Source organism: Musca autumnalis, unplaced genomic scaffold, assembly GCF_047663935.1.
Source record: "Musca autumnalis isolate F117 unplaced genomic scaffold, ASM4766393v1 scaffold_2, whole genome shotgun sequence".
NCBI classification, from domain to species: Eukaryota; Metazoa; Arthropoda; class Insecta; order Diptera; family Muscidae; genus Musca; species Musca autumnalis.
Genome location: NW_027411755.1, coordinates 62337168 through 62364945, shown reverse-complemented (window position 1 = coordinate 62364945; position 27778 = coordinate 62337168). Strand labels below are relative to the sequence as shown.

Here is a 27778-nt window from a genome sequence, read left to right as displayed (position 1 = left end):
ATTTTCTGCAAGACTGTTTACGACCCCCAACAGTGGCTATATCTCCGAACTATCGAAAATCGGGAGGTACTGTTTTTTGGGAGATATATCAAAACGTGAACCTATAGCTGTTGCATACCGAGCGCAAAGAAAAAAGCGTGTCTTTCGGTCGATCCGAATATTTATGCTCGCATCTTTAAATTATATTAAAACCAGATTACAGCCATTTTGGTGTGATAATGATGTTAAATCCTAAAAAAATAGTGAAAATCAGCCGGTACCGTTCTATGGGAGCTATGTGTGTATGTTAGTATGTTTGTGTGTTTGCATGTTCCGTATAGACTCAAAATCGGGTGAACCGATTTTCTTGAAAATTTCAGAGAATGTACAGGGAACACCGGTGGTGAAAATAGGCTATATATTTTTTGCATTTTGGAAGGGGCGGGGTACCTCCCCTATGCCCTATTTTTTAAAAACGCTATTTTAGCAAAACTGACGAACGTATCGGAGAGAAAATTAATTTGCGAGACAACGGTTGTTGTGTCTCTGATCCTAGGTACTAATTTGGGGCCTAAACCGATTTTCTTGAAAATTTCAGAGAATCTACTGGGAGGACCCGTGGTGAAATTAGGGTATATATTTTGTTGAATTTCGGAGGGGGCGGGGTACCTCCACCATGCCCTATTTTTTAAAAACTCTATTTTTACAAAATTGACGAACACATCGGAGAGAAAATTAATTTGCGAGACAATGGTTGTTTTGTCTCCGACCCTACGTACTGATTTGGGGCCCTAAAGACCCGACCACGCCCACTTTTTTAAATAGCTTATATATAAAAAATTGCTTAACCAATTTTCTTGAAAATGTCAGTGAATCTGCTGGGAGGACCCGTGGTGAAAATAGATAATATATTTTGTTGAAAACAGGGGGGAGGGGGGTGGTTCCTCCCCCATTCCCTATTTCTTTGAAAACGTTATTTCAACAAAACTGAAGAACGTATCGGAGAGAAAAATAATTTGGGCACAATGGTGGTTTTGTCTCCGACCCTATGTACTCATTTGGAACCAGACCACTTTTTAAATATCTTATATCGACGCCTCCAAACAATAGTATGCTAAGTCGATTTAGCATGTTTTCAAGTTCTTTACATTTTTATATTTAACGTCCTTTAACTTAAATTCCGTCCAATTTTGGTAATAATCGGACAACCCGAACAGAAGTTATAAACAAATATTTACTTAGCATAGTACTGAAGGTCAAAGAAATTTCCAAACTTTTAGAGCTTGTCCTGCAAAACTCACTTTTCAGAATTAGCAAACTATTATTTGGAGGTGTCGAACGTCCTTTAACTTAAATTCTGTCAAATTTTGGTAATGATCGGTCAATCCGAACAGAAGTTATAAACAAATATTGACTTAGCATAGTACTGAAGTTCAAAAAAATTTCTACAATTTGAGAGCTTCTCCTGAAAATTCACTTTTTAGACTTAGCATACTATTATTTGGAGGTGTCGATATATCCAAAACTACTAAACCGATTTTCTTCCAAATTTCAGAGAATGGATAGTGATGACCCCTGGTGAAAATAGGCTATATATTTTGTTGGTACACTATACTTATTTAGGGCCCGACCATGCCCACATTGTTAAGTATGTTATATCTCTGAAAGTACTGAGCCCATTTTCTTTAATATTTCCGAGAATGTACAGCGATGGTCAACCATGAACACCCGTGGTGAAAATAGGCTATACATTTTTTGAATTGAATTTTTTTTTTTTTTGAATCGGAGGGGACGGGCTACCTCCCCCATGCCCTCCTTATTTTAAAACACTTTTAGCGCCCCCATTTTTTAAATACGTTATATCTCCAAAACTTCTGAACCGATTTCCAATTCATTTTCAGATGATGAACAGGGTTGGTCACTGGCAGAAATAGGCTATATAAACTTACGTTCGTGTCCGTTTTTCCAACCCGTGTTACATATTTAGCATTAAGACCCAATCACTCCCAATTTCTGAAATATGTTACAAATCAATGGAAATACCAGATGTTACGCATAACGAAGCTTTGATCTTATTGGAAAGCAAGTCTTTAAATTAGAAGGCAACATATCGATAGCTATAGCTTTATCAGAAACACATTATAAGAAGGTACAAGGACGACACAATCGACCATTAAGTTTCCACTGGACATTCTTTTGATTGAATTAAACACATGCAATATTTAATAGAAGTTATCATCTGGAACGAATGAACGATGCACACAAAAATTCCCAAGAAGCTTTAGAACGATTCTTGAAGGATTTAAGAGCAATTCACGTTTAGATTTCAGACAAACACTTTAAGTTATACTATTCCAGCAGATGAAATAAATGCATGCCTCAAGTCATCAGTTAACATACCTCCAAAATTTCATATAGACACCAACATTTCCGAAAATCTTTTATTTACAGTCACTTGCAGTTCCCGACTAATTTGCGATGCAGGAAAAATATAATTTACTTAAGAAAATGTAACATAAAACTGTTTCAGGGGCCAGCAAGGCGGACCGGGCCGGCTAGTACAATATAAAAACAAAAAACAAAGCTCCAATAACAAGTACAAAATATATTATGTTCAAAATTCCCAGATTTTTAATGAATGACTATTTTCACCATTTCTTCAATAAAAAATAACGGAAAAAAGGCACGAGTTTTTAGTTGATTTCGAAAGACAACAGTCAGGACTAAAATACAAAATTATCATTATCACGCTAGATCGCGCTACTTTTTTTAATACTCTATATACTTTTCAAAAATAGGGAAATATCCTAAACTATTTTTGCTGCAACTATATTTTTTATACCCTCCACCATATGGAGGGTATAATTAAATTTGTCATTCCGTTTGTAACACATCGAAATATTCGTCGTAGAACCTATAAAGTATATATATTATTGATCAGCATAAAATTCTATGTCAATTTGACCATGTCGGTCTGTCCGTCCGTCCGTCCGTCTGTCTGTTGAAATCAAGATACAGCTCGCAATTTTAAAGATAGAGAGTCAACATTTGGTACAGAAGTTGTTATTACTTGCAGGATGGTTGGTATTGAAAATGGGATATATCGGTCCACACCTTCATATAGCCCCCATAGAACGGTACCTCCCGATTTTCGGTATTTTGAACGTTGTGGCCTCAATATTCCCCCGAAATGGCTGAAATTTGGTATTTAGACTTCGTAGGGGGTACTCAAACTTCCCCTTTAAATTTGTCGGTATAGGTCCACGCCTTCATATAGCCCCCATGGAAAGGTACCTCCCGATTTTCCGTATTTTGAAGGTTGTGTGAAATTTGGTATTTAGTCTTCAATGTGATATAAAAGTGTTTGCCAGAAATATGTCTGTATAGGTCCACGTTTCGATATAGCCCCCATAGAACGGTACCTCCCGATTTTCGTAATACTGAAGATTGTGACGTCAATATCCAACCGAAATGGCTGAAATTAGTTATAAAATATTCCAGAAGAGTATTATCAGTATAGGTATACGTCTTCCTATATCCCCATAGAAGCGTACTTCTTGATTTTCGGTATTTTTTAAGTTTTAGCCACATTCTTGTACCGAAATAAAGGAAATTTAGTATTTAGTCTTCTTTGAGCCTAAAAACTTTCCGTCAGAAATTTGTCGGTATATGTAAATCGACGTTTTGAAGTAGCCCCCATAGAATGGTGCCTCACATTGTTTTACCGAAATTGCTGAATTTTAGTATTAAGTCTTCTTCATACACGAAAGGAAACTAATTATTCCATTTTACTTCAATACAACTTGTGGTGGAAGGTATAACAAGTTCGGCCCGGCCGAACTTAACGCCATTCTTACTTGTTTAAAATTCTGATAACTACCTGCGATTGACGATTCCATTCTATAATAGCCACTTTTGATGTGTAGAAAAAAGTTATTACACTTTAAAGACAAGAAAATTTATGTAACTTTCGAATTTGTTAATAAATTTTCAACTTTAACAACGTGTAACTGTAAAAGTAAACAACATATGATCTTGACATTTCGGTTGAATCACTCTATTTTGGTCAAATGTGTTGTAAGTCCGTAGAACCTTTACTGATGCAAACGGGCTATATAGGTGCACGTTTTGTTATAGCATCCATATAAAGTGATGCTTTGACACTTTAAGGGGTTTGGAAGGTATTAGTTGCATTTGACCATTGATTTAATTGTAGTTTGGTATTTTGTATTTTGAGAGCCAAAAAACTATTTCTGCCAAAAATTGTTTATATAGGTTCATGTTTTGTATAGCCCCACCGGTACCACCCGATTTCAGGTACTCTTAAGTTGTTTTTCTGCATTTTCTGTCGTAATTGGCTGTTATTTGGATTTTATTATTTCTAGTAGTCAACAAATTTCTTCACTAAAAATATCATACATAGCTCAATGTGTGGGTACACTGAAAAAAATTACATTGTATCAATGAAATTTGTGGGGACAAAGCCAGGGTTTTTAGGCAACAAATCACAGAGGCAAGCAAAATTCCGTGTTGATGTTTATAATGAACCTAGAAACTAATCTGCCAAATTTGGTAAATAACGGTTCGTATATAGATATAGATATAGCCCCATATATATATTCCCCCGATTTCAAAAAATTTTAAAGACTATACACACAATTTCTTACCAATTATGATGAAAATCGGAAAATGTGACGGAATTTGGCCTAGAAATAAATTTGCTAAGTTATATTGAAATTGCTTCAGATTTGCATATAGCTCCTATATATACATATGTTCGCCCGAATTTATGTATTTGGTGCATCACTCGCGTCATGTATGTCCAATTTTGATTAAATTTAAAATGTGCGACGGAATTCGGTCTACAAAAGAGATTGCCAAATTATATTGAAATCGGTTCAGATTTGTATATAGCTCCCATATATATTTTCGCCCGACTTCATGTAATTGACGGGCCAAACAAGAAAATTCTGGCCCATTTTGATTTGGAAAATATTACGGAATTCGCACTAGAAATAAGTTTGCCTTGTTAAATCGGTTCCGACTGGATATATCTCCCATACACATTTTTCATCTGGTTTGATGTTTATTGTATACCAAATTCGTAAAATAAATCCGATTTGGATGAAATTCGGAACTTCTGGCCGAATTCAGACACTAGAAGAGTCTTCAATTGTTGTTGCTATAATTTATATAATTTATGTTATATATTTTCATCCGATTTAATGTTAATTTGTTGGAGTGGTGTTGGGTATCATAGAGCCGGTCCCGTCCGACTCTGGTCTTTTCTTTTTTTGTGTAGGTTCACATTTTTAGATAGCCCCGATAGAAGGTTTTAGCTACTTTATCTTACCGAAATGGCTGAAATTCGGAAATTCCTTGAGGTTACATAACGTTCCCCCAGAAATTTGTCAGTATAGGTACACGTTTTGATATAGCCCCATAGAAAGGTACCTTTCGATTTTAGGTATTTTGAAGGTTTTAGCTAAATTTTCTTACCGAAGTGGCTGAAATTTGGCATCCAACCAATGAATGAACACAAAATTCAGTTAAATTTGTAATAGTCTAAGAACATATAAAAAACAATTGCTAAAAAACATATTTATTTGATAAGGATGCTTGTCGTTGATAAAAGTTTTTTGTATACAATATGTTTTATTTTAATCCTATCAATAAATCATTAAATTTTAAAGATATTTTTTCTGCCTTAAGATATGTATTGTGATATCTAATATAGTATATAACATACGTATTTCATTTGCCCATTCTAGTCATGATTCACTTTTCCACTTAACATAATACCTATCACATTTCTCACTTTAGGCAGGTTCAACATTTTTCACACAGGCACTCACATTACTCAATGAAAAATACATTTACATTAGGCTAAAAGCACAAATTTGAGATAATATTCATTAGAAGTACTTATTCTCAAAGAAAAACGACAACCACACGACCTGTTATTCAAAATTCTGTATCATGTATCAAATGACAATCGTGGTGCCGGCTGATGAATATTAATTGAATCAAAATGACTTTTTGATGTTTCCGTTCGTTCATATTTCCTTTCACATGCAATGGGAATTGCCGTTTAAGCAAAACAAATGGATAACCACTTAAAGAAACAAACAAAAACCTCTTCAAAAACACCTACACGGAAAAATGTATAAAATTTTTAAATCTTTACTTGCTTTGATATTGAACGAAAAAACAATTCAACTTAAACACTTTGTAAGAATATAACTTAGAAAAGTACGAGAGAAAAAAGAATACAGAAATACAGACTGTCACATTTGAAAGAACGCGTAAGAGAAAAAAAACATGCATAACATATCTCTCTCAAGAAGAAGATTATAGCACGTACTATGAAATGTTAAAAATGTAACAATCTTCTTGACATGTTTATGAATTGTTTTATACACTTTGATGACGGTACTACAGCAGCAGCAGCAGCAGTTGTATCTCTGCCAAAGCTAATCTATGGCACAAAAAAACGGAGAGAAATGACTTGCAGCAGCTACACACTTATGTTGTAGAAAATATGTATACAACGTACGTATATATGTACATATGTAGTGTTGTAAATGTGTTACCAACATTTAAACGAAATTGTCTTATAGGAAATAAGTTATTCAAGTTGAATCATGAAACGATAAGATTATAGATAGATGGTGAAGTCAGTTTTGTGATACCCTCCATTATATGGGTTGGATACATTAGTCCAATGGAAAACAAATTCTATAAAAAAAGGAACTACTGTTTACGAAAAGGGGAATCCCTTTGTCAAGAATTTAATATAGAAAGTCAGATATAGATTCAATTAGAGGGGATATTTTAGTCTTTAGAGAAGTCGTGGGCATTTACTAAAAACGCCCACTCCTTTTGTCATGCTGTTAGTGGGCACAAATCCAAAATAAGCTTCTTTTGTGAGTATAGATTTCGAGAAAAACACGCAGAAGGTGTTCTGCACACCCAAAACAAACTTGCATATCAAATCAATTTGTGTACACAACAAATTCTCTTCATAGCGATTAACAGATTAACTCTCTATGTGTTAACCTATTCTAAGGGGCTAAATTTTTTTAGTTAGATGTTTTAGCTCATCACGATAAAACTGTGGAACAACCAGGGTTTCGGAGTCGTAGGATACGAGTCGGAGTCGAGCAATTTTGCTGGAGTCGGAGTCTGATTCGAAAAAAAATAACTCGAATCTGGCTCCGGGCAACATTTTTCCATATTATAATTTCCAACGGGTGATCCAACAAGAGGTAAATTTTTATAACCTCAGCCTTTAGGCTAGAATTTATTATTCATATTCCATTATTTCATATTCCATTTCCAATTTTTTTTTCTTTTTGCGCTACATTAACGAAAACAAGTAAGAAAAGTCTATAGTCGGACGGAGCCGACCATGGAACTTCTTTTCAATGATTGTGAAAATTTAATTATCAAATATTAGAGATGAATTGTATATGACCAAAACTAAAAAGTTACCTAGCATGACAAAGACATTTTTGTAGCAGGAAAGGAAAATTTAGTTCACACAAACTAAAATGTACTTATGTAGTACTACTACTTCCGTCGTTTAACCGCTACGTTATTGAAGTTTTTACCAATTTCACAAAAAAGTTTCAGTCCATTTAACCCGCTAAGTATTATCTGATCTTCACGTTGGTTTGTACGCTTCTTCTTCATCATAAACTCAAACTTTGTTTAAAATTTTGCGGGTTATTATTTTGACCTATTTTTGGTCCATTTCATTCCCTGAACATTTCACGATCATCAGCAAAAACTAATCATTTCTATTCTGGCCCGAACCCAACCTCCTTAAAAAATTTGTTACAATCGGTCCATAATTGCGGCCTTAAGCTTGTTTACAATTTTTAATGGACGAACACACATCGCTAAATCGCTTTATCTCGTCGAGATATGAATTTAGGCATTTCAAATAAGGGGTCTAGGACGAATATTTCGTGGTGTTACATAAACTTTTGGGGAGACAATATGTAGCATGGGATAAAAATGTGGTTCTGTACACAGAACCCATTATATATTAGGCAGTAGGCCCGTTATCTAGCAAACACTTTATTGCAATTTACATCACAGGAAAAGTCAGTAGTTTTTTCCCATATGTAGGCTACTTTGCGAAATATATATGTCCTCAAGGAATTAAAATATCGACCATAAATAAAATTGTATATTTTTCATACAAAAGTAATGGTCCATTTCACCCGCTAAAGAATATCAGATCATCATTCAAAATTGTAGGCATCTTTTTCGACCTATACTCTTACCCGGTGCAAAATTTCGTGACTATTTGATGTATAATTGCGACTTCTAGCGAGTTTATTATTACACTACAAACAAATAACGGTATATATTAGGCTGTAACTCTGTTATCTGATCATGCACACCAACATAATTGGCATCAATTGAAAGGTCAAGCGTTCCACTTTCAAGTATATCTCACTTGTCCGGAATGTCACTTCCAGGAATTAAGATATAAGCTGTATATTAAAAATTTTCACAATTTTCACACAAAAGTTTTGGTCCATTTAACCCTCTAAATATTATCCGATCGCCATCTCAAATTGCAAGCTTCTCCTTTGTGATATACTCTTACCTTATTTAAAATTAAGCGTTGATCGGACTATTATTGAGACCTACAGAGCCGCTAGAAAATTGGATAAATATTATGTTTTTGGTCCATTTCACCCGCTATATATTTTACGATCATCACCAATAAGAATAGGGATCTATTCTGATCTGAACCCGACCTCCATACAAAATTTCGTGACGATCGGTCCATAATTGCGGCCTGGAGCGTGTTTACAATTTATAATGGACAGACGGACGGACGGACACACATCTCAAAATCGCTTTATCTCGTCGAGATATGAAGATTGGTATACCACATTTTTACCAAAACAAACTTATAATACCCTTTTCCCAAGTACAAATCCGCTCGCGAGCAAATTTTTGGTTGTTGCGGACAAATGTTATCGCGGTTTTACTTCTGCTTTTAAGAAAAAATCTTATAAAAACGCTAATTATTTTATTGAGTGCGATTGTCACTAAAAAGTTATCACGAAGTGACGTCATTAAGTAGATTGCATAATATTTGTAAAATGCTACTCAGCATTCGCGGAATTTACAAAAAATTTACAAAATTTTAAATGTAATCCGAATTTCTTGTAAATAGAGGCCCATTTACCCGTCAAAAATTACAAAAAGTAACAGTTTTAAATAAAGACTCCACGGGGAATCAAATGAGACCAAACTTATAATCATCGGGATAGTAGTTAGGATATTATAGCCCAAATAAATACATATTTGTATTACTAAAAACAAATTTTGGTTTGGAATAATAGTTTTCACATGCATTCTAGAGTTGAAAATATTGGAAAAATTCTATAGGAGTACTTCTTTTATTTTTCTTGAAACTGCCAAGAAAATTGGCGGATTTTGCTTTATCTACATTCACAAAGAAGGTTTCCCATTGAGGAAAGTTATCGGGTTGTTGAAATAAATCATTAGACTTCTTCAACGGAAAAAGAGTTCAAATAAACCAATTTAACTTTTATGCATTATTAAAATATGTGTAAATCGCGTAATTATCAAAATCGTTTTGTCCGCATGTGATTTTCATGTACAGCAAGGCCATATCTTTTATTTTGTATATATTTTTCGAAATATTACTCGGATGCTTAGATGTAGCACTGGCTGCATCTAAGCATTAAAAAAACCTATAAATTATCTGTAATTTGCGCAAGGTACAAAAAATTTTGTTCCGCATCCGGTTTCAGTGTCACCACGAAAGTCTACATCGATATATACATATCTATTTCAAGGCGATCAATCAGGATGATGTGGATGTAGCATCACACATTATTTTTTGGGATAAAATTAATGTAGCTCCCTTATCAGTGAAGTTTTTAAATCTCTGTTTCCACAAAAACGAAGATGCTGCACTAGTTTTTTCATTGCAGTGGAAACGGCCCCAGAATACGCGATAAAATGCGCGATATTTTCGAAAAAAATTTTAGGTGATTTTATTACCTTGGAATTTCTCGTATCTCGCGTTTTAGTAGATAGAATTTCACGAGTAAAGATTTATTAGATCTGCAACGTAAAAATCTAAAATGTGCCATCAAGTACGAGTAAATCGAATGACAATTGTAAAAAGTAGGACAGAAAAATATGATTTTTAGAAAAATGTCCGCACAAAATGTTGGTATTTGGATGCAGATTTCTGTGAAGATGTGTAGGCTACATTCACGACACATATATCAAATAACTCAGAATCGCGATTTCTACAATCTTATATATGATTTTTTGGAAAACGTGTTTGCGAAACGAAATTAGAAGAAAATTCCAAAACACACTTAAAATCTGGCCTCAAAATATCAGTATCATTTAATGGTAAACGCAGATCAAATTTTGAAAAGTTGTAAATAGGTGAGATGGTCCTTATTTAGTTGGCTTCTACATTTACTTTGACAATATTATCGTAAAAAGTGTGGTTTAATCACAAATTGAGAGAAAACAAAAAAAGACACGTTGGCTTCAACCCATTTTTACCCAATATTTAACATAAGTGTAGCCACAGCTTCCACGCAAATTAACTTTAAGGCCAATATTTTGTGCCAAGTCTAAAAACATTTCATCCGAAAGCATTTAATTTGTATAATATTCAACCACATTTCGCGAGTTATTAAAGGCTAAACCTTGGCTTCAACTATGTTAAATTTTCAAAAATATTGCCCATATACCCTCGTTAGCATAAATGTTGAGGGTATAAACAACAGATTAGCCTATATGGCCCATATAGGAAAAAGTTAAACATTTGTGCACATTTTATTAGTTTTTAGTGGTATAGGAATTTACCTTCGGAGCCGACTCGGAGTCGGAACCGGAGTTGTGAAAAATGCGGTCTGGACATAACATTTTCCTCCTCAATCCTGAAGTAGATTATAAAAAACAAAGAACAATACATTAAAAGCACTATCACACTATGTGTCCATATTATCCTGCAAGTAGATATCACTAATATGATGACAATGTTCTTAATGTGACTAGATAGAAAGATGAAGTGATGAAAGTATGTATAAGTGTGTCTGGCTATGATAGTATAGAGTGTCATGTTGTTAGTTTAAACAATAGAATATGTACAACTTCATTATTTTCATTTTTCCTCTAACAGCGACGAATTGAGTGGAAAGCATGCAGACAGTAACTGCATATGAGTTTTATGTGTTTTTATGAACATTGGCAAAATGTGAAGATTTTTTTTATATAAAAATGCTTCAAGCTGTGCTTTTGTTTTGTTCACATGAATGATACGAAAATAATGTTTCTTAAAAAAAGAAACAAATAAAATATAAAATATAGGAGCGGACATAGAATATAAAGCCAATTAAATATAATAGAAAATGTACTTCTTAACTGCAGAATTCGAAAAATTCAAATAACGCTAACGCAACACAAATATTCAAAAGCATTGATTAGCCAAACCGGAGGAGCATAGTGGTTCAGAATCGATTTTTCCCTGATCAAAACTCTGTTAGTTTTGAACAGATAGAGATATTTTCATAATTTTTTTGTTCGACAGGTAACACTTCCAGCTTTCCTATGCATCAAAGGGACCAAAATAGGCCTGGTAGTTTCCATCTAGCATTTGGAAGATTATTTTTTAAAAAATCACATTGCGGACTCTTTTTAAAGTCCTTTTGGTGATCAAAAACTAATTAAACCGACTGATTAACAGAAAGGGACTCGAAAGTGACTCCCTGTAATGATTAAAAAGAGTTCAATTTAAAATACAACAACAAATGTGTAGCAACCACAAATAAATAATTGAGGCGTTTAAAATGTGACAATTTTTTCGTTATTTATTGTCACATTTTCATCATCTAAAGATTGAAATATGATTAATCAAAAAAAGGGTCATGCAGGTGTTTGAAAAGTGATTATAGTTTTGTATCTTTTCAACTTTCCACTAATAAACTTGTTGTTTTAAATATTAAAACAACAAAAGGGATTAAGCCAGACTATTTTGAAAAATCAAAACTTTTCAACATATTTTTAACAGATAGATGATTAAAATATGACTGTTTTTTTTCTGAGCATAATGGTTTGGTTGTATATTATTCTCATATACTCTTTCTCCCTAACTTTGATATAAATGGCGCATATAATATGAAGAGTATAAATAAACACATGTCCAGGTTTTGTCAAGTGAAATGAAGAAACAGTGTATTTAACCAATTGCTAACAAAAAGGAATGATTAAAAATCATAACAAAGCAGAAAAGAAGAAAAACATATAATAGAAACAAAAAACAAAACAAACAAAAAAAGTATAAAAACAAGTGAGCAAAGGCTATAGTCGGGACGGGGCCGACCATGTGATACCCTACACCACTAGCCCTGTGCATAAGCTTTTCACTGGTAAACATTTCTTTTAGGGAATATAAACCGACTACCACCAAAAATAATATGCCTCTTTGTCTCTGGGATCCCCATAAGCAACCAAAATTTCGTGACCATCCGATCAAAATTACGACCTGTAGCTTGATTGCAAAAAAATGGAAGAATTGGATGCATTACCGACTATTGTGGTATCTCCCTTGTTTGACCACCTTCGCCAACCTGCTTTGCACCAATGTAAAAGTAATATTTTCTTCTTCCATTGACAGGCTTTGTCGTTAGAATACCCCTACTAGAAGCCAATATATTCACAAAGAATAAAACTTTGAATTTGTCTCCAAATGAGTTTTTCCCCATTCCGACACCTAAATATTATCCGGCTATCACCAAAATCAATAGGCTTCTTCCTATGTGGGACCCGCATCAACTCCCAAATTCGTGACGATCCGATTAAAATTGCGACCTGTAGCGTGATTACAAACAAATCCGAAGATGGGATGCATTACCGACCGATCCGATCAAAATTGCGACCTGTGGCGTGATTACAAAAAAATCGGAAATGGGATGCATTATCGACTATTGCCATATCTCTGCTATTTGAACACCTGTGACAACCTAATTTACATCGTTGTAAAGGTGAAATTTTCTACTTTCCTTGCCAGATTTTGCTTTTGATATACCTCTTAAAGAAACAGAGATATATTGGCTTTGAAATAAAACGTTGACCTTTCTCCAAATAAGTGTTTGCCCATTCCGACCCCTGAATATTATCCGACCATAATCAAAATCAATAGGATTCTTTCTTTTTGGGACCCCCATTAACCCCCAAAATTTCGTGACGATCCGATCAAAATTGCGACCTGTAGCGTGATTACAAAAAAATCGGAAAATGGGATGCATTGTCGACTATTGCCATATCTCTGCTATTTGACCAACTACGACAACCTATTTTACATCGTTGTAAAGGTGATATTTTGTAGTTTCCTTGCCTAGTTCTGCTTTTGATATACCTCTTAAAGAAACAGAGATATTGGCTTTGAAATAAAATGTTTCTCCAAATAAGTGTTTGCCCATTCCGACCCCTAAATATTATCCGACCATCGCCAAAATCAATAGGCTTCTTCACCTGTGAGACCCCCATTAACCCTCAAATTTTCGTGACGATCCGATCAAAATTGCGACCTGTAGCGTGATTTCTAAAAAAATAGAAAGATGGGATGTATTACCGACTATTGCGATATCTCCGTCATTTGGTTACCTACACCGACCTAGGTTGCATCATTGTAAAGACAGGATCTTCTACTTTCATAGTCAGGCTTTGCTTTTGGAAATTTTACAACTAAAGCTGTGATATTCGTCAATAATCAATATAAATTGGGGTTTTATTTGTTACTATTGTGATAACTTCGTTGTTTGATCACCTACGAGCACTTTACATCATTAGAAAGGTGATATTTTCTACTTTAATTGTCAGGTTTTGCTTTTGGTATACCCCATATAGAAGCTGAGATAATCGCTTTGGAAAATAACGTTGTCTTTTTATCCACCTAAGTTTTTTGCCCTTTCCGACCCCTAAATATTATCCGACCATCACCAAAATCAATAGGCTTCTTCCCCTCCTGTACCCCCATCAACATGCAAAATTTCGTGACGATCCGATCAAAATTGCGGCCTGTAGCGTGATTACAAGGTTTAGATGGACAGACCGACAGACGGACGGACACACATAGCCAGATCGACTCAGCTCGTCGAGACATTCATTTTGATATATATAAGTATGGGTCTACGACCATTATTTCGATGCGTTACAAACTTTTTGGCCAAAACCAACTTATAATACCCTCCCCACATAGTGGTGTAGGGTATAAAGAAAATTCTTTTGATTTTTCCTGAGGTTACGTTCTCCTACCGACAAAAGGAACCATTTATGTTCAGAAAATGAGCTCATATTCCAGCTTTTTAATCGTGCAGTAGTATTTTCCAAAAATTGAGAAAAAAAATGTCTTCTTTAGGAGCACACCACGTCCATGCCTTCCAATATTTTAAAATAAGTTTTTGGTTTCCTTAGTTTCAATATATTTACCATCGAATCACATGTAGAAAGTATTAATAGGTGACCACAAAAAAATAAAAATAAAGCTTTTATACCCCAAATCCGTCTCACACAACTTATTTAGCCTCGCCGGTCCATTTGCCTGCTCGACTGACTGGTTGATGAGCACGACAAATCTCAAAATATCCACAGATTTTAGATCAATTTCGCAAAGGGTCCTTACCGATTCACTAATTCGTTTACACCCTCTACAAAAATTAAAAGGTTTTCGCTGAAATGGTGAGCACAAAAACCTTTTTGGTTCTAATTTTGCACATCGTAATATTTCTTTCTCATAGATCATGTTCGAATATGGACGGTTTTGAAAAAGTTTACAGCAGGTTGCCCTCGTGGCCTTTATTACGAAGACATTATTTGAGCATTATGTCCATAATGGTTCAATCTATAAAAATGCCACCAACTAAAATGACTGATGAACACAACAAATGGAGTGTCCGATTTTGTACAAACAATACCAATAAGGCCTATATCCGATAACATAATGGTACGTTCCCCACAAATTTCCAAAACGGTAATTTAATTGCAGTTTAAGGGCTGTTCAAATATCGTTTTGAAATTTGTACCAAAGGGTTTCCTTGTGCTCCTGGGCGAGACTATGCTTCCAGACATAATTGTCCAAAACCTCTAAAAAATACAACGGTGACCAAAATAATTGACTAGTGGTCACGATAATCGAAAAGCTTTGTTTATGTGTAGTTTAAGGGCTGTTCGAGGATTGTTTTGAAATTTTCATCGAAGGTAGTCCATGTAATTGTGATTACAACGATATTTCATGGGTAACTTTTTTTTGCATACGTGGGATCGATGGGGGCTTTTTGGACGTTGCTTCTAATTGTAAACCCTAGCTATCCACCAAAATCCTGCTTTGTGGGCATTTTAGCTATTTCCCCCTTATACAAATGTATATTTTGACTGGTCTGATATGGATAGTTTTTTGCGAACACAAAACCCCAATTAACAACCAATTCGGTAGGAAAATATGACTAAAATCTTCAAACAATTCTTAAATTGGTTGGCACCCTTTAATGGAGCCTTTGGAAAACGCGGACGTATGTTGTTTAATTTTTTGCAAGGAATGTTTTGTACCTATGGCTAAAACTTTTCAAATATCAAAAATCCAAAATCCGTGATTGCCGTTCTATGGAGGCTATATAAAAACCTGTACCGACAATTTATAACCATTATTTCGATGAACACTGTAGTTTCAGTATCCGCAAAAACTAAATTTTCCGATATATCGATCAATTAATATTGATCATAGCAATTTTTAAAATCCTCCAATCATACAAATATTTGTTGCCAAAAAATTAACTTTTTTGTTTTCCGCTCCCTTAAACACTTTTTTGGACACTACTTCTTCTATTTTCTACAAATTATAATATTAACAATGTACACGCTGCGCCTTAACTAAATTTAAATGAAAGGTGCTTACACCTGGGAAGTTTTTGCGGATTCTGAAACTACAATGTTCATAGATGAGAAAAATCAAAAAACAAAAAAATTGCCGGAGGGATTTTCAAATAAATCGCGGTCAACGTTCACATTTTTAGGGTTTTTTAGGTTTTCACGATTTTGCTTGGAAACCGCGAGTCGTATCGTAGTTGGACTAAAGACAATGTTATAGCAGTGAAAATTATCTACAAGATTGGCCTTTATGACTTTTTCCTAGGATTTACCATTTTTATACCCTCCACCATAATATGGAGGGTATATTAAGTTTGTCATTCCGTTTGTAGCACATCGAACTAATCATTTGCGACCCTATAAAGTATATATATTCTTGATCAGGATAAAATTCTTAGACAATCTAGCCATGTCCGTCTGTCCGTCTGTTGTAATCACTCTAGCGTCCGCAATAATTGAGATAGAGTGCACCCGAGTGTCTTTTTTCCATAGGCATGTCAAGTTCGAAGATGGGCTATATCGGTACACTCTTTGGTATAGCCCCCATATAACGGTACCTCCGGATTTGAGGTATTTTGACGTTCTTCGCCACATTTGCAGACCGAATTAGCTATAATTTGGCACTTAGGGTTCCTAGTGATCGCAAAGGATATGGGCATAGGTCCATGTTTTGGTATAGCCCCCATATATCGGTACCTCCCGATTTTTGGTATTTTGAGAATTTTAGCTACAATTTTTAATCGAACTAGCTGTAATTTGCCATTCGTCAATATAGGTCCATGTTTTGGTATAGCCCCCATATAACGGTACCTCCCGATTTTCGGTATTTTGAGAATTTTAGCCACAATTTGTAACCGAACTATCTGCAATTTGACATTTGTGGTTCTCAGTGGTCATGAAACATCTCCACCAAACATAGTCAACATAGGTCCATGTTTTGGTATGGCCCCCATATAACCGTACCTCCCGATTTTCGGTATTTTGAGAATTTTAGCTGCAATTTTTAACCGAACTAGCTGTAATTTGACATTTGAAGTTCTCAGTGGTCATAAAACATCTCAAAATGAACATCGTCCACATAGGTCCATGTTTTGGTATAGCTCCCATATTAACGGTATCTCCCGATGTTCAGTATTTTGAGAATTTTAGCTGGAATTTTTAACCGTACTAGCTGTAATGATCGGTATTTTGAGAATTTTAGCTACAATTTTGTCTATTCAAAAATAATCGTCATTATAGAGCCATGTTTTGGTTTATCCCCCATATTACAGTACCTCCCGATTTTCGGGAATTTTCAGTGTTCACGAAATTTCTTCACTAAAATTCGTCAACATGGGTCCATTTTTGAGGGTCTACATTGTTTTGATGAAAGTACCCTCAATTTGACTCTTGAAGTTCCCGGCTCTATAAAACTTTTCCGCCAAAAAATTTAAAGATAGGTTGACTCTTTGATATAGCCCCGTTGGTGGTACCACCTAGCTGAACACATTTTTTAGATTAGATTAGATAACACTGTGCAACAAAATGGAGGTGAAAGTCTGGGGCACGGAAAATTCCTCTTGGGGAAAAAAGGCCTTGGTGATCATATTATGAACTCCGAAGGACAGATCCGCCGTGAGTCGAACTTCCGCGTTATGGCGTGATGAAATTTTTGTTAAAGACCCTGTGGGCCATCAGGAATTAGCGTTATATCTTTGTTCACTGTTGCTTAAGTGCTCTACAAAAACAACAAAAAAAGATATAATGCTAATTCATGATGGCTTACAGGGTCTCTTGCAAAAACTTCATCACGCCATAACGCGGAAGTTCGACTCACGGCGCATCTGTCCTTCGGGGTTTTTCTGTCACCAAGGGCTTTTATCTCCAAAGGAATTATCTCTGCCCCAACATTTGCGTTCACTGTGTAATTTAAGCAATAGTGAGAGGCAGTAGGATTCTATCCATTGTCGAAAAGTTGTTCCACCTTAAATTGTGAAAGGAGCCTAATTATTCCATTTTATTTAAGACTATTTTATGGTGGAGGGTATAAAAAGTTCGGCACGGCCGAACTTAACGGCTTTTTACTTGTTGAGATATTGAAGAACAAATTGGGACAATGGACTGACATGCACGGAGCTCCTTAACTAACTTTAAGTAAATACAGCTTACATCTGGGATGTTTTTGTGGATTCTGAAACAGCAATGTTGTTGGATGAGAAAAATTCGAAAACAAGAAAAAATCGATGTAGGCATTTTTAAATAAGTAGCGGTCAATGTTCACATTTGTAGGTTTATTTTAGGTTTTCGCGATTTTGCTTAGAAACCGCAAGTCCTATCGAAGTGAAGCTAAAGATAATGTTGTAGCTGTGAAAATTCTCTAGAGGACTGATGTTAATTATTTGTTCCCAGGTTGTACCATTTTTGAGATAAAGAAGGTCAAGTTACAGTTTTAGTTTTTTGTTAGGGTTTCGCGTTTTTTCATGAATACGGCAAGTCTTATCGATATGGGACCTGAGAAAATCTTATAGCTAAGAAAATTCTCTACAAGATTTAGTGTGTGATTTTTTCTTAGGCTGTACCATTTTTTATATATATACGTTTAAGTTGGAAAACTGCAGTCATGTCATTGTTTTATAAGCAGACGATACAGTCAGTAAATTGTCAAAATTTGAACTTCAATATCTCAAAAATGGTAAATCCTAGGAAAAAGTCATAAAGGCCATTCTTGTAGAGAATTTTCACTGCTACAACATTTTCATCAGTTGCATTACGATACGAATCGCGGCTTCCAAGCAAAATCGTGAAAACCAAAAAAACACTAAAAATGTGAACCTTGGCCGCGATTTATTTGAAAATCCCTCCGGCGATTTTTTTGTTTTTTGATTTTTCTCATCTATGAACAATGTAGTTTCAGAATCCGCAAAAACTTTCCAGGTGTAAGCACCTTTCTTTTAAATATAGTTAAGGCGCCCCGTGTGTAGCAAATACACTGTTAATAACAGATGAAATAACATTGGCTACAATGGCCATCAGCTAAGATAAAAATAAATAAAATAAAATTCTATCTTCGTATAATTGTACTAAATGAAGTATTGAGTATGCTGAGAATGTTTATCTGTCACAAAGACTACTTTTCTTTTACTTTTTTCGTTCAATTAACCGAATAACATTAATACATATTCTTCTGTTCTTCCTCAAAACTACAGCAAAACGATAAGCTATTAAAGAATCAATAACATGTGCTTTTAGGGAGAAAAAAAATAACAAATTCCCGAAGGTCATATACAACATCAAATTTTTAATATTTGCGCAACAAAGATATGTATCGAATTTCCCAAATGGCCCAAAAGAAACTTTCATGTTAACAAGCTTTTACATTCTAATGAAATAGTATTGATTGTTTGCTATACTTTGAACCTCAAAACTATTGAAAAGCAAAACAATGTCCAACAAAGTCAACAAACAACTATTACTATGTATTCCATGAAGAAATTCCATTCAATAAAACAATGTCACAATATGTGAGCTGTTAGATGTTCTCCTTCTAACTAAATACAAATATGTATAGTCTACCCACAAAACTTTCACAACATGTGGTGTTGTGTTTTAAGAAATAAATAAAATAAAATAAAAGGAAAAAAGTGCAGGAACAAAAGCAACAAAAGGCGTATACAACAATTTGAAAATGATCCATATGCTTGGCGGGTATATGGCCATTTGTGGTCATAGCATGTGGTTGCACACAGCGTGCAACGATCCAACTCCCGCACTAGTTAACCATATAGCGTTTCACTTAAATTATAAAACATGGCAGTATGACACCAACAGCACTAGGAGCAGTAGCAGCAACAACAACAGCTGGGCAAGAAAAAAACTAAAGCAAAAAAGAAAAGTTTACAAAGTTCATTTCTAGTTTTAGTTGCTGTTGTTGCTGCTGCTGTTAACGAGTAGTGTTAGTTGGTGGCAAAGTTTTGTCAGAGGGTGGAAATTATTATTTAGAGCAAATATTTGTTTAACTCAAAATTAAAAGAGAGAAAAAAAACAATAATAAATAACATTTCAAGGCACGCATTAAATTCAATGAAAAACTTTTATTTTAAGTTTGTTGTTTTGTTTCTTTTCAAGGATGTTAAAATAGGTTTTATTTTCCGAGGGGTTTTTTATAAATGTAGTTGCCGTTTTAAAGGGAAGCTAAAAACAATTAGAAGTATTTAGGAATCAAAGCTAACGAATTCAGTTTGAATTTTTTAAATAAATTATTAAAAATTTAAATTTTTTTTAAAAAATTAAATTTTTTTTTAAGAAATTACTATTTTTGATTTTGACATTGTATTTTGGTTGGGCTGTATACTTTTTTAATTCCAGAAGGTTAATGCATCTTTTAAGACTTTTTCAATACTTAATGTCTTTTCTTTCAAACTTCGTTTGTAAATTCGAAATCCGCTTATTACAGTACGAAATATAGCCAATTTATTGAAATAATCCAATAATAAATAATAGTCATACGCACCTGAGGCCAGAAATTAAAAATTAAATAAAATCGAAAATATAGGCAATTTCGGAAATTTTAAACTAAATTTTCAGAGTCGGTTAAATAAGTATTGCTTTTTGAAAAGAGTTTCTATAAATAGATATCGCCTTTAAGTACAATTGATATGATTTATGAGGGAGAGTCTAAAAGAACTTTTGCAAGTTTTAAGTTATTGAAATGGATTATCATTGTATACTAGAAAGAGAAGTATGAAAGAAACTTCAAGAAATTTCGGTTTCAATTTACTTAATAATTATTAATCATACGTGCAAATATTAACGAAAGTTAAATTTTCGTTAAAAATTAGAACTTTAGATTTAAAAATATTTTCTTATTTTGCCTGTAGAATTTGTAAAGTCCTGAAGACTTATTAATTCTTTAAGGCTGTTTGAATACTTAATGTGTTTTCTTTCAAACTCCGTTTGTAAATTCAAAATCCGTTTACTACAATTTGAGATATAGCCAATTTATAGAAAAAACCTAATAATTAATAGTAGTCATACGCACCTATGGTCAGAAATTAAAAATTCAATAAAATAAGAACTATAGGCAATTTTTGAGAATTTTAAACAACATTTTCAGACTCGTTAAAATAAGTTTAACTTTTTGAAGAGAGATTCTAAAAATGATCATCGCCTTTAAACCGGGAGCTAATACAATTAATTAATTTTATAAGGGAGAGTGTAAAAGTATTTTTGCAGATTTGAAGTTACTAAAGTGCCTGCGCAAATATTAACGAAAATGTAATTTTCGTTAAAACTTACAACTGTTGATTAAAGAATTTTATTTGTATGTCCAGAAGACTTATTTACTTAGCTGGCCCATTACAGAACATTTGTTCCATAGACCGAACTACGAAAAGATCTCCCATTCTCTCTGTTTAGTGCTTCGCTTTTTGGAATACCGCTCCTTATCATCTCTTCATCCACTTGTTTGCGCCATCTATTCTTTGGCCTGCCAATTCTGCGTGCACCGCAGAAGGTCTGTGGCTCGAATTTATACGACTTTTTAGCGAGTTCGACATCGCTCATTCTTATTATATGGCCTAGCCAACGCAATCGCTTCATCTCGAAACGTTTAACTATATTGATGTCGTTGTATAGCAGATACAGCTCGTGCTTCATACGACGTCGATATTCACCGTCCACACAGATCGGTCCGTAGACCTTTTGAAGAATTTTTCTCTCAAACACGCCAAGCACTGTCTTATCGGCTTGCGCAAGTACCCAGGCTTCGGAACAGCACGGGTAGTATCAGTGTTTTGTAAAACTTTATTATACCCTACACCACACAGTGGTAAGGGGTATTATGTCTTTGTGCATTTGTATGTAACATACAAAAGGAAACGAAATATGCCCACAGTTTCTTTTGGGGATATACATATAATCACTTTCTGAGTCGATTTATGCGTGTCCGTCGGTCTGTCTGTCTGTCCGCCTGTCCATGTATTTTTGTTCGCAACATACAGGTCGCATTTTTTGTTCGATTCAGCTGAAAATTGGGGACTACAACTTTTTTAGCCATAGGAAGAACGCTATTGCTTTTGGTGAAAATCGGTTCAGATTTGGATATAGCTCCCATATATATTTTCGCCCGATTTCACGTGTGCCAATTATATCGAAATCGGTTCCGATTTGGATACAGCTCCCATATATATTTTCGGCCGATTTCACGTATTTTCTATACCAAACCCGCTATATATTTTCGATTTCGATGAAATTTGGAATGTATGACTGAATTCAGTCTAGAAATAAATGTGCCCAATTATATCGAATTCGGTTCAGATTTGGATATAGCACCCATATATATTTTCGGCCGATTTCGTGTATTTTCTGCTCCAAACACGATATATAAGTCCGATTTCAATGATATTTGGAATGTGTGACTGAATTCGGTCTGGACATAAATGTGCCAAATTATATCAAAATCGGTTAAGATCTGGATATAGCTCCGATTTATATTTTACATATTCACAGTGGTGTAGGGTATCATATAGTAGGCCCCACCCGACTTTGATCCTTTCCTTACTGGTTTTTGTTTGACGAGTTGTGGCTTTGTTTTTAAAGTGCTTACTTAAGCCAAAATAGCATCTAATGGCCAATACAATTCTTCTTTTTATTTCACAACTGATGTCGTTTGTTGTGTTTACGGCGGTCCCGAGGTATACAAAGTCTTTTACTACCTCAAAATTATAGGAACCAACTTCAACAGTTGGACCGATCTCAATGGACGCATTGCGCGTCGACACCATCAGCTTGGTCTTCTCGCCGTTTACCGCCAGAACCACTTTAGCAGATTCTCCTTCGACCTTCATAAAGGTATCGGTTACTTCTTTTACTGATCGTCCCATGATGTCTATATCATCAGCATAAGCAAGTATAATGTGGCTATTGGTGTAGATTATGCCACTTCTTTTGACGTTTACCTCTCGTATAACCTTTTCTAGCAGTATGTTGAAAAGATCACACGAAAGGCTGTCTCCTTGCTTGAAACCTCTTTTGGTACAAAACTCTTCGGAGAGTTTTTTTCCTATTTTAACTGAAGATCTTGTGTCAGTTAGAGTCATTTTAAAAAGCCGGATTAGCTTTGCAGGTATAACAAATTCAGACATTGCTTCGAATACCTTTGAACGTAGCGGGCTGTCAAAGACTGCTTTATAATCGACAAAAAGGTGGTACGTGTCGATCTGCATCTCTTGGGTCTTCTCCATGATTTGCCGCAGGGTAAATTCTTGGTAAATGGTGGACTTGCCAGGTCTAAAGCCGCATTGGTATGGTCCAATTATTTCGTTGACCATGGGCTTTAGTCGTTCGCACAATATACCTGACACCATCTTGTAGGCGATAGGGAGAAGACTTATGCCCCTGTAGTTGGAGCACAAAGTCTTATCTCCTTTCTTATGGACGGGACACAGGATGCTCAGGTTCCAATCGTCGGGCACGCGTTCTTCCTGCCAGAGTGAGCTAACTAGCTGATACATACACCTTATCAGCGTGTCGCCTCCGGTTTTAAACAGCTCGGCTGATAGGCCATTAACTCCTGCTGCCTTATTATTCTTCAGCCGGTTCATTGATGTCTTTACCTCATCCTGGCCGGGTGGTATACATTCAATACCATCTTCTGGGATTGGATCTGTAATATCTTCGTCGACTTCGCTACTATTGGATACCAACAGTTTGGAAAAATGTTCTTTTCATATCCTTAGCACACTATCTGTATCAGTTACCAAATTACCTTGCTAGTCTCTACAGGAGGATGTTCCAGTTCCAAAGCCATCAGTTTGATGTTTCACTCTTTGGTAGAATTTTCGGACGTCATTCTGTCTCCTGTACATCTCGATTTGTTCACAATCCGGTTTTCCATTTCTCTCTTTTTCCTGCGGAAAAGATGTTTCTCCTCTCTCATTTTCTCCCGATACTACTCCCGTGCGCTAGGCGTTGCTACTGATTGTAAAGTAGCCCTATATGCCGCATTTTTCTCTTCGGTAGCAGCACGACACTCCTGGTCATACCATGGATTCCTTGGTGGAAGTCTCTGGTATCCAAGTATGGATTTTGCGGCTGTTTGCATGGAGTGGGCAATGCTTTGTCATTGCGCTGATATGTTATCGGGATGAGGAGTGCTTTGATTAAGCAGTTGGGCCAGTTGAATGGAATATGCCGTGGCTATCTGTTGTGATTGCAGCTTACCGATGTCCAACTTCCGTGTTGTGTCTGTTCGCCCTTTATTTGTTACGTTTAATCTGGTACGTACCTTTGCTGCAACAAGGTAGTGGTCCGAGTCTATGCTTGCACCTCGGAACGATCGTACATCCAACACACTTGATGCATGTCTTCCATCTATCACAACGTGATCAATTTTATTTCTTGTTCTTTGATCTGGAGACAACCAAGTGCCCTTATGAATATCGAGATGCTTAAATCTGCTACTGCTAAGTACCATGTTTTTGCCGCTGCGAAGTCTATCAGCCTCATTTTATTGTCTGATGTTTCAATATGTAGACTGAATTTCCCGACTGTTTGTCCAAAGATATTCTCCTTTCCAATTTTGGCATTAAAATCGCCTAGAACAATTTGAATGTCATCGGCAGGACAACGGTCATATGTTTCTTCTAAGCGCTCGTAGAATATATCTTTGGTATGTTCTTCGGTTGGAGCATGAGCGCAGATAAAGCTGATGTTGAAGAATTTTGCTTTTAATCGAATTGTAGCAAGTCTTTCATTCACTGAGGTGAAGCTGGAGACCAGATGTTTTTACCTCTGACCAACTACAAAACCGCAACCAAACTCATGCTTTGTGACATGGCAGCTCTAATACAGTGCGTCACCTTTAGGTGTTGTTGTGACATCTTTCCCAGTCCATCGTATTTCCTGTATGGCAGTAATGTCGGCCTTGTACTTTTCAAGTACATCTGCCTGCGCGTAAACTGCACCTTGTCTATAAAGAGTGCGAACATTCCAGGTGCAGATTCGCAGATCATGGTCCTTTAAACGTTTGCGGGGGTCGTCGACTTTAGAGGGGTTTGTTTTTCTTTTCTTGCGTTTTGTCATAGTAGGCTGTTTTTTTTGTGGGGGGGGGGTTTCTAGCCCGACGCCCAAACCCTAGTTTTGAACGTTCTTATGGGTGAACGCGCGGCACATGTTAGCTCACTACCTTTAACGGGTGTTAAAGGCATCTCCCCAGGTGACACCACTTGGAGGTCAGTGTCCACTTGAGATGAGAGAGGGACCAAGATAAATCCTGGACTTTACCATGTTATAGCCGGTCACGACCGTTCCTTGGTATCTTTCATCCCCTAAATTTACTTAATAATTAATATTAATCGTGCGCAAATATTAACTAAAATTAAATTTTCGTTAAAAATTACAGCTTTTCATTTAAACATTTTATTTTCCTGAAGAATTTGTAACGTCCGGAAGACTTATGCATTTTTAAAATACCTTTTGAATACTTAATGTGTTTTCTTTCAAACTCCGTGCGTAAATTGAAAATCCGCCTATTACAATAAGAGATATAGCCAATTTATTGAAAAAATACGATAATTAATAGTAGTCATACGCACCTGTGGCCAAAAATTAAAAATTCAATAAAATCAAAACTATAGGAAATTTTGGGGAATTGTAAACAAGTTTCGTGATATGAAGCTCTCCTCCCAGGGTTAAAGAAATTCCATACTCTATAATTAATAGTAATCATACCCAAAATATGGACAAAAATAATGTTGCTTATATCTTAAATGTTCCCTAAAAATGTTTTGTAATTTTAGCTGTGTTCCTTTACTTACCTGAGGTTACCCTTTTTACCATTTGTTGCCATTTTTAACCTGCAAAGCGTTAACCCCAAAAAGTTGTAAAACTGGCAGCAATTTTTAAGAGAGTGAGAGTGGAGAGAGTGCACTTATGCCTTTCTCTTCTACCACAAGCTACCAGGCAAATTTCTGCAGGTAGAAAATGGTAGAACTGATTTTTCGACTTTTGTTTGACGATTATTTCACAATGAAGAAAAAATTGATGAAAAACAGAAGAAAAAGTCGAACGCTGGCAAAACTAAATTAAAAATTAAATTAAAAACTGTGAAATAAAAGACAAAATTTGATTTTTTATGTTTCTTTTTGACATTGCTACCAGATCTACTATTTCTCCGTTCCTTTACTTTTCTGGTAAAAATGTTCATGAGAGAGCAATTTTGACACTTTTCTCTTTTACCACTTTTACCATTAAAAAAGTAAAGGAACAAAGCTTTTACAACAAATTGTATTTTTATAATATCATAATTTTAACTAAATCTAATATTTATCTCCCATTTTTTTCTTTCCAGAATGCGTGCGTTTGTCGAGGAGAACGAAAAGAATGATCCATTGATAAATGCTCCGGATAAAAAGAATAATCCGTGGGCCGAAAAGGGCAAATGTGTCATTATGTAATATTATCGTAAACCACAAAAATACCCTAATATAAAACATCAACAACAACAACAATATAATAGCTATCAACTACAACAACAACAACCACTTAATAGTTATAACAAACCTAACATCAACAGTAATAGTAACAGTAGAAGACCACCCTTAGAAACCACGTCTCTTCTAAGAGAAAATGAAGCCATTATTGTCGATCAACCCCAGTATCTTTATAACGGCCTAGATCCAAATGTTGATCGTAATATCTATAACGAAAATGAATGGAATGGTCTAGATCCTGAACAATCTTCAGCCACATCCTCTACTACGCCTTTTCTTTATCACACTGAAGATTTTTATAAAAATAACAACTATTATTATTATAATTATAATTTGAATTATAATGAAATACAAGCGGAGCCTTCAAGGACTAATCAGTTTCTAAAGAAATTCAAACGGCGGACCCAGCGTGAGCTGTTGCAATGGCCAATATTGCAACCATTGGTGGTATTGATGCTGTGGCTGCAGACGAAATTTTGGCAAATGTACTATGATGTCATTATGAGAATGAAGAATTAAACAAACTGGCCATGGAGAAGTGAAAGCAGATGATCAACACAGTAGCAAGAATGACAACAACAATGTGAGACACCATAATGGCTAGCTAATTGATTCAATGATGTTAAGTATTTCAAAAAAAAGAAAACTTATTTTAACTTATTTTCCACATACAATCTCTCAATAATTTTTTTCCTCCATAAGCATAAGTTTATTTCTTAAGTATATTTACTTTTTATCAATATAATATTACATGAATAACAAATACAACAACAAGAACAAACATTTCTAATTATATATCAAATCAAAATTTGCAACAAATCAACAACAACAAATAAAAATACTAATAAAAATTTCCATGCATAAGTGGAAAAGTGAAATTTAAAAACAAAAATCATCATCTTGGCATTTTTATTTTATGAGTTTATGACTTAGTTAACTTCGTACTCTTTCTTATGGTTTTTCTGAAAGCATTTCATTTAGTTAATCATGGTAAATCTATCATCTAATAGATATCATCTTAACATATTCAAATTTTCCTAACTTTCCTTTGATTTATTACTGACCCACCATCTACGTTGTCATCATGCAAGTCATCAACCTCATCGTCATCATTGTGCTCACCTCATTCCATTCAAAAATTTGAAAGATAAATAAATAATACAACTCAAAACTCCATAAAAACATACACCGCAGTAACAACAGTAAGCCCACCCTGATCTCTACCAAAAACCAACAACAAGAACAAAATTAAGTAGACAACAAAGTAAACAAAAAGCTATGAACATATTTTCTAAACACAAAAGATCTAGTATTGAAATTATTTTTTAACATAACTTTTATGAACTCAATTACCGTAAAATTATTTTCAGTGCCATCACAACAAA

The 27778-nt window shown here is 35.0% G+C and overlaps 1 protein-coding gene across 3 annotated transcripts in view; it reads left to right on the top strand.

Annotated features, from left to right (window-relative positions):
* The window catches only part of Ggamma30A (guanine nucleotide-binding protein subunit gamma-e), a 390809-nt gene extending 363524 nt beyond the window's left edge, over positions 1-27285 (top strand). For all 3 annotated transcript variants that reach the window (XM_073967709.1, XM_073967710.1, XM_073967708.1), the window contains one exon: positions 26252-27285. In XM_073967709.1, coding sequence (XP_073823810.1) covers positions 26252-26357 — 106 coding nt within the window. In that variant the 3' untranslated portion in view covers positions 26358-27285. The remainder of the gene's footprint in view (positions 1-26251) is intronic.
* The last annotated feature ends 493 nt before the right edge of the window (positions 27286-27778 follow it).